Consider the following 12,828-nt stretch of genomic DNA (forward strand, 5'->3'; position numbering starts at 1 on the left):
TTGTCTATTATTGTCAGGTGTTGTGTACCATACATAATTATAGGAGCTAGACAGCAATGCAGTAGATTTGTTTACACCAGCATTACCACAAATGTGAGTAATGCATTATACTGTGACTTCAGGACAGCCACAAGGTTACAGGCCATAGGAATTTTTCAGCTCTCTTGTAATCTTATGGGACCACTATTGTATATGTGGTCTGTCATCAGCCAAAATGTCCTTAGGTGGAATGCCTGTATTAAAGTTAAGACAGCAACCATGTTGGGTGAGGCGGCTCACCCCTATAATCCCAGCTACTGAGGAGGCTGAGGCAAAAGAGTAACTTGAACCTGGGAGGTGGAGTTTGCAGAGGGCCGAGATCATGCCACTGCACTCCCACCTTGGTGACAGTGAGACTCTGTCTCAAAAAAAAAAAAAAAAAAAAAAAAAAGACAACAACCACACAGTATCAGACCACTGGAACGGGGACCTCCTTCTTAGCATTGTGCTAATGGCCTATTCATGAATCCAGCCTTCTTAGTGGGTCATTTCTCTGGGAGCTTTTCTGTTTCCCTGGAGAAGGCGTCTCCATCCTCCTGCCTGTGGTGTCCTGGGAGCTGGACGCAAATGGGCTCCTTGAGAGACCTGTATTCAGCACTCAGACCCTTGCCTGGTCCCCCTGGTCCCCCTGTGCCTGTGACCATGTCTGGGCTGTACTGATTCAGCTTCTCTAGAGAATAAACCTCTATCACCTGGGTGGGGACTTTGAGCCTTCCTGGTCCGTGCACAGGGACATTTGCAATCTCTCTCCCTGTTTTCTGGCCCTGCCACCTGCACCTTTGCAGTGTCTGGAGAGTCCAGTTGGGCTGAGCCCACTCACTCCCCACTGAGCATATGGGGGGCACTTCCACCCTCTGCAGCATTGCCAACTGCTCACCTCTTCATCAGCTTACCACCTTTCAAAGATGTGTGACATCTTCTGCCTGCTGTCATGTCCCCTTCCTCCCTGAGGGGGTTTTCAGCTGGTTTATTCTTTTGCTGTTCTTTTATCGAGGATTTGGGAAGAAAAGGTGATGAAACTGTGCATTGGCCTCACTGTGCCTTACCAGAAGTCAACTTAAGTCTAGGGTATACCTCTGTTTTAGAAGATGATATTCCTTCATGAGGCACATATTGAGCACCTACTGTGTGCTAAACCCTGTGGGGATGGGACGTGCTAGGAGACAGTGCTGAAGAGCCGATTCCTGCCTCTGAGTGGCCTGACTGTGAATCCAGAGGGGAGAGGATGCAGAAGGTTATGACTGAGGGGGAAGGTGTGGGGTGTCAAAAGTCTGTACACAGAGCCTGGGGTGGCACCAGGGACAGAACCCAGACTTCAGGGTGCGCTTCAGGAAGGTGCTTACTGAGCAGAGAGGGGAGGATCAGCCTTTTATTTTTATTTACTTTTTTTTTTTTTTTTTTTTTTTAATAATCCCTTTGCTGTTAGGCTCTCACTTAACCTTTGTGCTAGAAGTGATTCTGCTTTTGGCTTTTCTCTCATCAGCCCCCCTCTGTTCCCCAATTATTATTTTTTTAAAATCAACTGCTTCTAATCTGCCTGGGTCTGGAATAGCAGACAATCAAGTGTGTTGGAAATGTGTCTAAAATAAGAGTTAATTAGGCTGTGAAGTAAGGTTTGAGGGACTCAGCTGTGAGTAAAATGCATAAACTTTAATGTATCAATTTTATAACTTCTATTTTTACTACCCAGTAGCCTTCTTAACTTCTGCAGCTTAATTTATGTTCCAGATGACCAACATTGCCATATACATGAGGCATAACAACCATTCTATTATAAAACTTTAAACATCAGCTGCTGTCTGTATATTTCTTCTATCCCCTTAGCCTTCTTTCTCCATTAAAAAAATATTCCAGGCCTTTGGTTTGCCCATGGTGTAAATTTTTTATTTTTTATTTTTGAGACAGGGTCTCACTCTGTCATCCAGGCTGCAGTGCTGTGGCACAGTCATGGTTCATTGCAGCCTCTACCTCCTGGGTGCAAGTGTTCTCCTTGCCTCAGTCTACTGAGTAGCTGGGTCCACAGGCACATGCCACCACGCCCGCTAATTTTTAAATTTTTTTTTGTAGAGATGGGGTCTCCCTTTGTTGCCCAGGGTAGACTGATTCTGGGCTCAGTGATTCTCTTGCTTTGGTCTCCCAAAGTGTTGAGACTACAGGCGTGTGCCACTGTGCCTGGCCCCCAGCCCACAGTGTAAATTTTTATTTACCATGTTTCTTTGATTTGAAAAGGCCTACTTTATCACATTATAACGTCTGTAAAATGAAATGAGTCTTTTAATTGATGGGGGTCTTGATATTACATCATAGTTTTCTTTCGTATGTGGCACATAATAGTGTATGTTAGGATCAGTGGTGTCTTAGATTCAATGCAATACAGTATTTAGGTCATTTGAAGGGATTGACAAATTATTCTGTTTCTCCAACCTGTCTCTGTGCTGGAAAGAGACAACCTCATCATCATTTGAAAGGAACTTTTTTCTCCCTACAGCCTTCTTATAATAACAGCAAGCGTAATAATGCCAACAACAGTAAGCACTTACAAGCACATGATACTGTGCCGACATTGCTCTGAGAGCTTCCCATTCACCTCTTAAATGATTCTGTGTTAGAGGCTTGGCTATTATGCCCATTCCACAGATGAGGAAACTGAGGCTGAGAGGTAGAAGTGGCACCGCAGGGAATCCAGGCTATCTCTGAAGAAATTGTATATACTATGCCGCCACTAGTGATTCTGGGAGACGGTTGAAGTATCTTCATTTAAATCAGAGTTTGTTTTTTTTTTTGTTTTTTTTTTTTACTTAGTTTATTAAACTAATAAATCAGAGGTTTTTACCTGCTTATGACTTAGAGTGAACTAGGGAGCTTTAGGAAAATACTGAAAAAAATCTCCAAGGAATTCTTGAGTGCAGGCAGAGTCAAGAACCCCTGACTTAATTGATCCACCTGAGGTCCCATAGCTCTGCCATTCTGGGGCCTCTCTGGCCCTTACTATCTGATGCCACACCTCCGGAATAGGACAGCTGCCTAGTGTGGGCTGGCAGGGACAGCCCAAGCCTCTTATGCTTTTGGAGCTGAATCCCTTGGTTAGAAAACATGGGTGGGAAACCTTAAACCAATATGTGCTTTTAATTTTTGTTCTTTGTTTAATTTTTCCTTTCTCTCTCTTTCTTCCAGCTCTGGAGTGCACAGAAAATCAAGCAGGTAATCCAGTTTTGGATTTTTTTTTTTTTTTTTTTTGAGACGGAGTTTCGCTCTTGTTACCTAGGCTGGAGTGCAATGGCGCAATCTCGGCTCACCGCAACCTCCGCCTCCCGGGTTCAAGCAATTCTCCTGCCTCAGACTCCCAAGTAGCTGGGATTACAGGCACGTGCCACCATGCCCAGCTAATTTTTGTATTTTCAGTAGAGACGGGGTTTCACCATGTTGACCAGAATGGTCTCGATCTCTTGACCTCGTGATCCACCCGTCTCAGCCTCCCAAAGTGCTGGGATTACAGGCTCGAGCCACCGCGCCCGGCCAGTTTTGGATTCTTTATTTCCTTCTTCATGCTATCCCTGCTCTGTCCCAGGGATTTAGTGGAAGCCCCTCTTCCCATGGCTCTTCCGTGCTCTCACATTTGCCCTTGGCCCCCTCATCCCTTCCTCCTCCTCGGGCACCCGAGGGCCAGAGTCTGTGAAGCCTGGAGCTCAGGCCAGGCTGGCCTTTTCCCTGGGTTCTCTGAGCTCCGGGAAGAGACAGGGCTCTGCCCACAAAATCCTTCTTACGTGCCTACCATGTACCAGGCATAGGGGTAGAGGGCCTGTAATGTAGACAAGATCCCGTTCCCCATGGACTTTGGCTCTCCCCTACATTCAGCTTTTAGGGTAAGTCAGGAGGAGGGGTGCTGTCTGTTTATGGCCCACGTTTTGGTATTCTCTTGCCTTGAGTGGTGTAAAGGCCTAACTGACAACCAGGCAACATAAAGCCACTATGTCTGAATCTTCCCAGGGAGGTTGTCCTCTTCCCTCCTTCCTCCCCTAATGCCTTTGCTTGTCTTCCTCCTCCCTCCTCTTCCGCCTTCCCCCTCCCTGCATCCCTGTCCCCACCCATTCTCTGTTCTCGCTTTCGCCAGGCTATTCTACACCCGGACACCAATGAGAAGATCTTCATGCCCTTTAGAATGTCAGGTAAGCTCCTGGGGCCCTTCTGGTTCTGGTCAGCCTGGGGTGTTTACTCCACTCACAGCTCCAGGAGTGTCCAGATGTGTTGGCCTAAGGATGAGACACAACCTGTCACAATCGTGGCCACATTTGCACCTACATGTTCACCTCAGCTCAACCATACAAGACGCCGGCCAGGCCTCAGAATCCTCTATGGAGCTTGCCTGCCTTTTCTGCATGAGCAGTTGGGGTGGAGCCGGGGCTTCCAAAGATGAATCTGGTTGTCCCTGCCACCACCCACCCCGTATCACTCAGCACCCGCTAGGACAGCCTCAGTGATGCCTCCATAAGCAAGCCCTGGCTTCTACAAGTCATTCCCTGTCTCTTATCCATGCATGTCCTGCTGTTTCCTTCCAAGTCGTGCTCCCTGCCCTGCCCCGTTTAGGCAGCCAGTCTCCAGCTTAATTTTCTGTTCTCTGATCCTGCAATGAGCTCTCCCTTCCCTTCAGAATGGATGCACTGTTATTGTACTTGCACTGCTGTGCACATACAGAAGGTGGGATTCCCGTTCTGTGGAGACCAGTGGGCAGAGTGGGAGACAAGATCCCTACCCCAGGAAGTCCTGTGGTCACTGAAGAGGCAGCTATGTATATGTGGGCTCTAGGGCTTAGAAAGCACTGGCATGTACACAAGCTGGGTTGGCATGCTTATCTCCCCAGCAGTTCTGAGAGTCACTGCAGTCACACTCATGAGTGTGCTGATGCTTCCTCTTTGCCAATTCTCAGTGCAGTGGGACGCACCCATCTTGAGTGATGAGGGTGGGATGGGAGGGTCCTGCTGCTGCTGCCTTGGGAAGGCCTCAGGGGGCTGGAGAAAGGCAGTCTCAGTCAAATGGGTCAGTCAGGCTCCCCACCCCCAGAGAGCCTGACCTCATTGTGGGCAACAAAATAAACAACCAGGGAGTGGATGAACATGTGATGTTATTGTGTAAACTGGGGCAGTGAGTGCCCTGTGACCCCCTTGCTTTGTCATGTTAGAACTCCAAGGCTCTGAGCATTTTTTTTTTTCTTTATATTTGAGACAGAGTCTCACTCTGTTGCCGAGGCTGGAGTGCAGTGGCGTGATCTCTGCTCATTGCAGCCTCCACTGCCCAGATTCAAGCACCTCCTGAGTAGCTGGGACTGCAGGCACACACCACCATGCCTGGCTAATTTTTGTACTTTTTATTGGAGATGGGTTTTCACCATGTTGGCCAGGCTGGTCTTGAACTCCTGACCTCAAATGATCCGTCTGCTTCGGTTTCCCAAAGTGCCAGGAAGGGCTCTGAGCATCTTATAGTTGTGGTTGTAGACGCCCCCAGTCCCTGTACCCGGCATAGCAGGCTCTCACCCTGAGCCTGGCTTCACTTGTAATTCCTGACCTTTTTGAGTCATGCATTCCTCTGAGGCCCCAGTCAAACTCTGGTTCTCTCCCCAGAGAGCAGTGAGTCGGAGAGTGATGGCTCATGTGTGTGCATGATTATGCACACTCAGGATGCAAAGCTTCACTTGAGATGTAAGTCAGATAAGCCCGATCCTGCTGTCCAGCCACTGCTCACTGGCTGCCATGGTTAGAGGTTGGGGACAGGAGGCCGTCCGCTGACAACAGTTGGGGCTGTGGAGAGAGCCTTGCCTGGGGGCTGAGAGCAGCGAGGAGGCCGTACCCAGGGCCTGGCTTCCTACTGAGCCACTGGGGATGCCACAGATTTAAGAAGCTTTGGCACTTAGAGGTGCATGGCTCAGATGGGGAGGGAATTTTCTTTCCAGAAATGGCCTTGATGCTGGGGAAGTAAGGGCCTGTGTTAGAAAGACAAGCTGAGGGAAGAAGGAAGACATTCTGGGGTCCTTGGAGGATGTTCAGCTTCATGTAGTGAGTGTGCGCAGGGGTGTCATGCCTCGCAGGAAATCGTGGGAGGATCACCACATGTGGAGCGGTGGTGCCCAAGGCAGCGGCAGCCCTGCCTGCAGGAACAGGCCTCTGGGTTCCAGTGGAGAGTGAAAGCTGCCTGGCCAAAGACAGCAGAGAAGAGGAGGCTGGGGACACAGGGGACCCTCTGCCCTGGCGAGGGCTGAGCTGGGAAAGGTTCTGTGAGATTGGAGGTGCCTCCTGCCTAACTGACCTGAGCCGCTTCATCAGGACCATTGATGGCCTCAGACCTAACCTGGAAGCTCCTGGGTATCTCAGGTGAGATTTGAGTGGGTTTTAAGGCCTGACTCTTTTCTTCTTGTTCACAGGTTACATTCCTTTTGGGACGCCAATTGTAAGTGTTACCTTCACAGGATTTCCTTTTAAAAAATTATTTTAAATGTCTAATGTTACATTATTGCTCACAGATATTTGACTGAGTTGTTGATTGAGGATAAATCAATTCCTGGAGGGAAATTACCAAATAAAATAATACGTATTTCTTACCGTGTTTCTCGATGCTGATTGGCAAACCTCTTTTCTTAAAAAGCCTGATGACTTAAATCCAGTGTGGAGTCGAAATTGCCTTCTTCCCTGCATGTTTTCTGTCCCCGGTGTTGTCATTAGCACCTGCTAGTCATAGAGAAGTTTTATTAAAGAACCTGGGAAGTACGAGTGGAAGCATGCCTTCTGAAAAATCTAAGTTTAGAATTAATTCAGAAAGAATTTTCAGCATTTTTTTTGTTCACTTTTAGAATCAGGATTATGTTTACTCTTTGTTTTTATTGGAATAAAACATACAGAAAGGTGCATTCATCATCTCAGAAAGCTCACGTGTGTCCTTCCCAATCACCACCCCCATAGGAAATCAGTTTTCTGACTTTTGTATTTTAGTTTTGCTTGTTATTGAACTTTATATAAATGGAATCATCAGCATGTGCTTTTTTGTGTCTGGCTGCTTTTACTCCATATTGTGAGATTTGTTCATATTGTTATCTGTAATGTTTGTTCTTTTTTCATTGCTATATAATATTCCATTGCCATAAAAATTCAGAATTTCTTTATACTACTGTTGGTGAACATTTGTGTTTTTCTGGTTTTGGGTTTACAACAAATAGTGCTGTTTTGAACATGCTTGTACAAGTCTTTTAGTGGATATATGCCCTCATTCCTCTTTGATATAGACCTAGGAGGCTAAATTAAAACAGGTAACAACTATAATAAATGCAATGTGTAATCCGAGAATGGATCTGGTTGGAGCAGGTGGTGTGTAAACTGTATTGCAGTTTCTTACAATGCTGAAGATGCACTTACAATATGACCAGATGACCCTACTTTTAGGTATTTATCTAAGATAAATGAGTATGTTTGTCTGCACACAGATCTGTGTGTGAATGTTTATAGTAGCATTTTTCACATTAGTCTAAAACTGGAAGCAGACAAAAATGACCAACAGATGTTAAAACTACTGGGTAAAGAACTAATTGAGAACAGAATATTTGCCTAGTCTCAAATTTTTCTATAGCTATCATAGATATTATTCCTTCTATGTTAATAATAGTTGGCATCCTCTTGAGTTTCCCTTCTGTCTCTTCCTTTAACGTTTTCTTGAAACTATCAGTATTTAGATACTGCTAATACAGTCTTTGTGTGTTTTTTTAACTCAGCAGTTAAAAATTTACTCCTGTCATTATTTATTTTGATATGCAAATTGGGCCACTTTTGACCCAACCTTGAAGCAGTTTCTCTATTTGACATGTCCCCTTAGTCTTTGAGAGCTTCAGTACCCCCTGACACAACAGGATAGTCTAGGTTCATCTTTTCTTTCCCCTCCCTTTCCCCTCCCCCTCCCCTTTCCCTCCTCTTCTCCTCCCCTTCGCTTCTTTTCTTTCCTCTCTTTGCCTCCCTCCCTCCTTCTCTGTCTTCCTTCCTTTTTTGTTCTTTTTTCTTTCCTTTCTTTTTCTTTTTTTTTTTTAAGATGGGGTTTCACCATGTTGGTCAGGCTGGTCTTGAACTCCTGACCTCAGGTGATCTGCCCGCCTTGGCCTCCAAAGTGCTTGGATTACAGGCGTGAGCCACCACGCCCAGCCGTTCTTTTTTCTTTTATTTTATCTCACTCTGTCACCCAGGCTGGAGTTCAGTGGCAGGATCATGGCTCACTGAAGCCTCAAACTCCTGGGCTCAAGTGATCCTCTTGCCTCAGCCTCCCGAGTAGCTAGGACTACGATGCCCAGCTAACTTCTCAAAGTTTTTTTTGTAGAGATGGAGTCTCATTATGTTGCCCAGCCTTGTCTTGAACTCCTGAGAGAAAGCATCTTCCCACCTCAACTGCCTAAAGTGCTAAGATTATAGATTTGTCTGTACAGTACTTTCTTTGCCCCCATCCTAGAATAATTGATTTCTCCAAGGAACCCTATTTCCTTTTAGAGGGAAATGATACTTAGAAACCAAGATCTTGATGCTAGGTGTACTCATTGTTACTGGAGTATCATTACTTCTAGCATTCTTAGAGCTAAGAGATACAGCTTTTAAAAATTCACGAGTTTATACTGATAGCTCTAATTCCCATCAGACATCTCAGTGTTCATTTGTTTTCCCATTTCATATTTGAATCTCCCTTCTCCCCGAACGAGAATCTAACAATATTTTTACTCACTTGCTAAATCTTAGACATACAGATAAGAGTTTTCAGAATTGCTGCACCAATACCGCTCTCAAAATACGTGTTAACTACAGCCTAAGATTTCTTTGAAGTTCTTTTTGTCCTTAGAAAGTATCCTATTGAGAGTACACAGTCGGAGAACCATGTTCAAAAGTTACTTGAATTAACTTTTTTCTTATGTGTTTGTGTTATCTATTTGATATACAGTTAGGTTTAACTGATTTCTATTGGCATTCCATTTTAGTTGTTTCCCCATTTTTATTAATTTATTTTTTGATATTTGGGAGATACGAATAGTTTAAAAGTTAAAGCCCTTTAAAAAGATATACTCATAAAAGTTCCACTCCCTATCCCTTCTACCTCCTTCTCACCCATCCTCTGTAGGTAAACAACTTCTCCTTACTTTTTTTCTATAAGAATAAACAGATACAAATATCTGCTTTCCCCTTTTTTTCTTATATAGAGAGTAGTATACTGTATACAGATGTGTCTGACTTAACAATAGTTCAACTTACAATTATTTGACTTTATGATATGTGACAGCAATATGCATTCAGTGGAAACTGTGCTTGCAATTTTGAATTTTGGTCCTTTCCTGCGCTAGCGATATGTGACATGATACTTTGACCATGCTGAGCAGCGGCAGGAACCGCAGCTCCCAGTCAGCCATGTGATCACGGGGTAAACAACCCATACTGCAATGTACGGTGTTGCCAGTGTTTTTTTGAATATTGTGTTCTGTGTTCCGCATACCATCATGTCAACAAAATGCCCATTTTCAACTTATGATATGTTCAATTTATGATGGTTTAGAAGGCGTAACCACATCATAAGTTGAGGAGCATCTGTATATCCTTTTGCACAATGTTTTGTTTTTTTGTTTTTTTGTTTTTTTTTTTTAACACCATTTATGTTTCTTTTCTTTTCTTTTTTTTTTTTGAGACAGACTCTCACTCTTTCTGTCACCCAGGCTGGAGTGCAGTGACATGATCTTGGCTCACTGCAGCCTCTGCCTTCCCGGGTTCAAGCGATTCTCCTGCCTCAGCCTCCTAAATAGCTGGGATTACAGGTGTGCACCTCTACGCCCAGCTAATTTTTATATTTCTAGTAGAAATGGGATTTTGCCATGTTGGCCAGGCTGGTCTTGAACTCCTCGCCTTAAGTGATCCACTCGCCTTGGCCTCCCAAAGTGTTGAGATTACAGGTATGAGCCACTGTGCCAGCTCTTCCATTTGATATATCTTGAAAATCACTGTATGTCGATTTATAGAGCTCTTCCTCATTATTATTTTTTACAGCTATATGGTATTCTGTAAAGTGGAAGTACCATGATTTATTTAATTTCTTACATTAGATTATTTGTAATTAGATTATTTGTAATACTTTGCCATCATGAATAATGTCAAAATGATAATCGTGTGATATCTTGAGGCTGAATTCCTAGGTTTTGTGGAAGGACTATTAAATAGACATTTCTAGCAAGATTGATCAAGACAAAAGAGAGAAGATACAAATAAACAATATTAGCAATAAGAAGTACAATAATTATAGATGCAGTAGTAGCAGATTAAAAGATCAGAATGCATTGAACAACCCAAGGCAATACCTTTAAAGACTTAGTAGAAATGAATACATTTCTGGGAAAATACAGCTTACCAAAACTGCCTAGAAAGATAAAATATAGAGTCTTTGTTTTCTTTTTTGGAGACAGGATATCACTCTGTCTCAACAATCATGGCTCACTGCAGGCTCAAATTCCTGGGCTCAAGTGATCCCTCCTTCCTCAGCCTCCCAAAGTGTTGGGATTACAGGCATAAGCCATCACATCTGGCCTTAAAATCTGAATAGACCTATAAATAGAAGGAAATTTAATTTGCAGTTTAAAATATTTGCACCAAAGAAGAAACAAACCAAAAATTATCACTGGGCTCTGATCTTCTAAGTGACTGTAGCCAAAGGAATAGCTTAACTTCATTTTATAAAGCTTTTAAAAGAGAAAAAAGTACCAGGTGTGGTGGCTCATGCCTCTAATCCCAGCACTTTGGAAAGCCAAGGCAGGGGGATTGTTTGAGCCCAGGAGTTCGAGACAAGCCTGGGCAACATAGCAAGACCTTGTCTCTTTTGGAAAAAAACAAAAGAGAGAGAGGAAAAAAGGAAATCTTTCCAGTTCATTTATGAGGCACTTTGAGACCAATACCAAAGTAAGTATAAGAAAGAAAAAGTGTAAGCCAATATCACTTACGAAATTACATGTAAAACTTATGAAATAAAGTAATAGCAAACTGAGTCCAGCAATACATCAAAGTACATCATAACAAAATGCCTTTTACCAAATATGATAACATTAGAGAATGTATTAATATAGTTAATCACACTAAGAAACTGAAGGAGAAGCATAATTTTCCCAGTAGATACAGAAAAAGCATTTGATAAAATAAAATATAACTCAATTTACAGTAATAATTATTATGATAAAAACAGAACAGATTAGGTCTAGAAGGAACTTTCTTAACTTGATACTGTCTATTAAAAAATATTTAAACCAACCACAGCAAGCCCCTGTCTTCAAGATGAAACAGAGGTAAATTCTTAAATGTCTTGGACAGGTTAAGAATACCTGATAATGTTGCTTCTAGCTAACATTTTTCTGGAAGACTAGCAAGTGCAGTAAGACATGAAAAAATAAACAACTGGTATTAGAGTTGGAAAGAAAGAAACAAAAACATTTATGAGAATAGACAAATTTTTGGAACTATTTAAAAAGATTTCTGGATGTAAGACAAGTATACAAAAAATTTTGTATGCCTGTAAATCTAAAACAAACATCTAGAAAATGATTTTTATAAAAGCTGTCATTTACAATAGTATTTTAGACAATAAGAGATATAAAAATATCCTTTTTTTAAAAGGATATTTAAAAAAAACCACTATTCAAGACCTTTATATTGCAACTTTTACAACTTTATTGAAGAAAATTGGAGAGCTAAATAAATGGAGAGCTATATCATTTTGTTTTCTTCAAATTAAAATCTGTATTCAATGTAATTTCAGTCATATTCTCAGCAGGATTTGTCATGGAACTTCACAAGTTGCTATGAAAAATTATATGAATACGAGCTAAGGGATAAGAATAGCCAAGACAAGAATAAGGTAGTGGGAGGGGACTCACCCTACCAAATATTATAAGACAATTTGGTTATGGTACAGGGATAAGCAAATATGTCAGTGGAACAGAACAGAGAACTTGGAGACATGCCCACATGGAAACATAAGATTTGACTAAGGTGGCATTATAAATCAGTGGAGAAAAAGGACAAACCATTTAATAGTATGATATGGTGCTGAGACAGCTGGCTACCTATCTGGAAAAGAAGGAAAGTCTCTACATCACCTTATACACAAAAGGACATTTAAATATGAAAAGAAAATATTTGCAGCAATGTTTATGATAGCAAAAAATTGGAAACCACTGAAATTCCATCAACAAGAAATGAATCAGTCGTGGCTTAGTCACGCAGTGGAATACTTAACACAGGAAAGAAAACAATGAGCAAGGGCGACATTTATGAATATGGATAAGTCTCCAAAACAATGTTGAATGAAAAAATAGTAGCAGAGTAGTAATGCTCTCTGTCATTTATATAACGTTGAAAAATATGCAAAGCAATATTATATATAGTTTATGAGTACATTTTTAATGCATCCTTAAAAACATTCATGAGAACAATAAGCACCAGGCTTCGTGATACTGTTTACCTCTGGGGAGAGAGAACGCAATGAAATTTAGCAGAACAGGGGGTGCTTCATTTGTATTTATAGTGTTTCATCTTTTAAAAACATCTTCACAAAAAATTGACGAAATAAGATTGGACATATATGGATGCTCGTTATCCTCTAGACTTTTCTGTATCCTTGAAATATTTCATTTTATACATATATTTAAAAATATATAAATATATCGAGAGAGGTATTATTCACATCTCTATTTTTATGTCGTTGCCCTGAAACTACTACATTGTTCTGAAATATTCTGAGAAAGGTTTA

At 42.1% G+C, this 12,828-nt stretch overlaps 1 protein-coding gene across 7 annotated transcripts in view; it reads left to right on the top strand.

The window, feature by feature from the left end:
• SFXN5 (sideroflexin 5) overlaps positions 1–12,828 on the top strand; it is a 129,903-nt gene that overhangs the window by 44,961 nt on the left and 72,114 nt on the right. For all 7 annotated transcript variants that reach the window (XM_074398439.1, XM_039474036.2, XM_074398423.1 and 4 more), the window contains 3 exons: positions 3,214–3,240; positions 4,151–4,205; positions 6,452–6,477. In XM_074398439.1, coding sequence (XP_074254540.1) covers positions 3,214–3,240; positions 4,151–4,205; positions 6,452–6,477 — 108 coding nt within the window. The remainder of the gene's footprint in view (positions 1–3,213; positions 3,241–4,150; positions 4,206–6,451; positions 6,478–12,828) is intronic.

This window comes from Saimiri boliviensis, chromosome 1 (genome assembly GCF_048565385.1).
Source record: "Saimiri boliviensis isolate mSaiBol1 chromosome 1, mSaiBol1.pri, whole genome shotgun sequence".
Classification (NCBI taxonomy): domain Eukaryota; kingdom Metazoa; phylum Chordata; class Mammalia; order Primates; family Cebidae; genus Saimiri; species Saimiri boliviensis.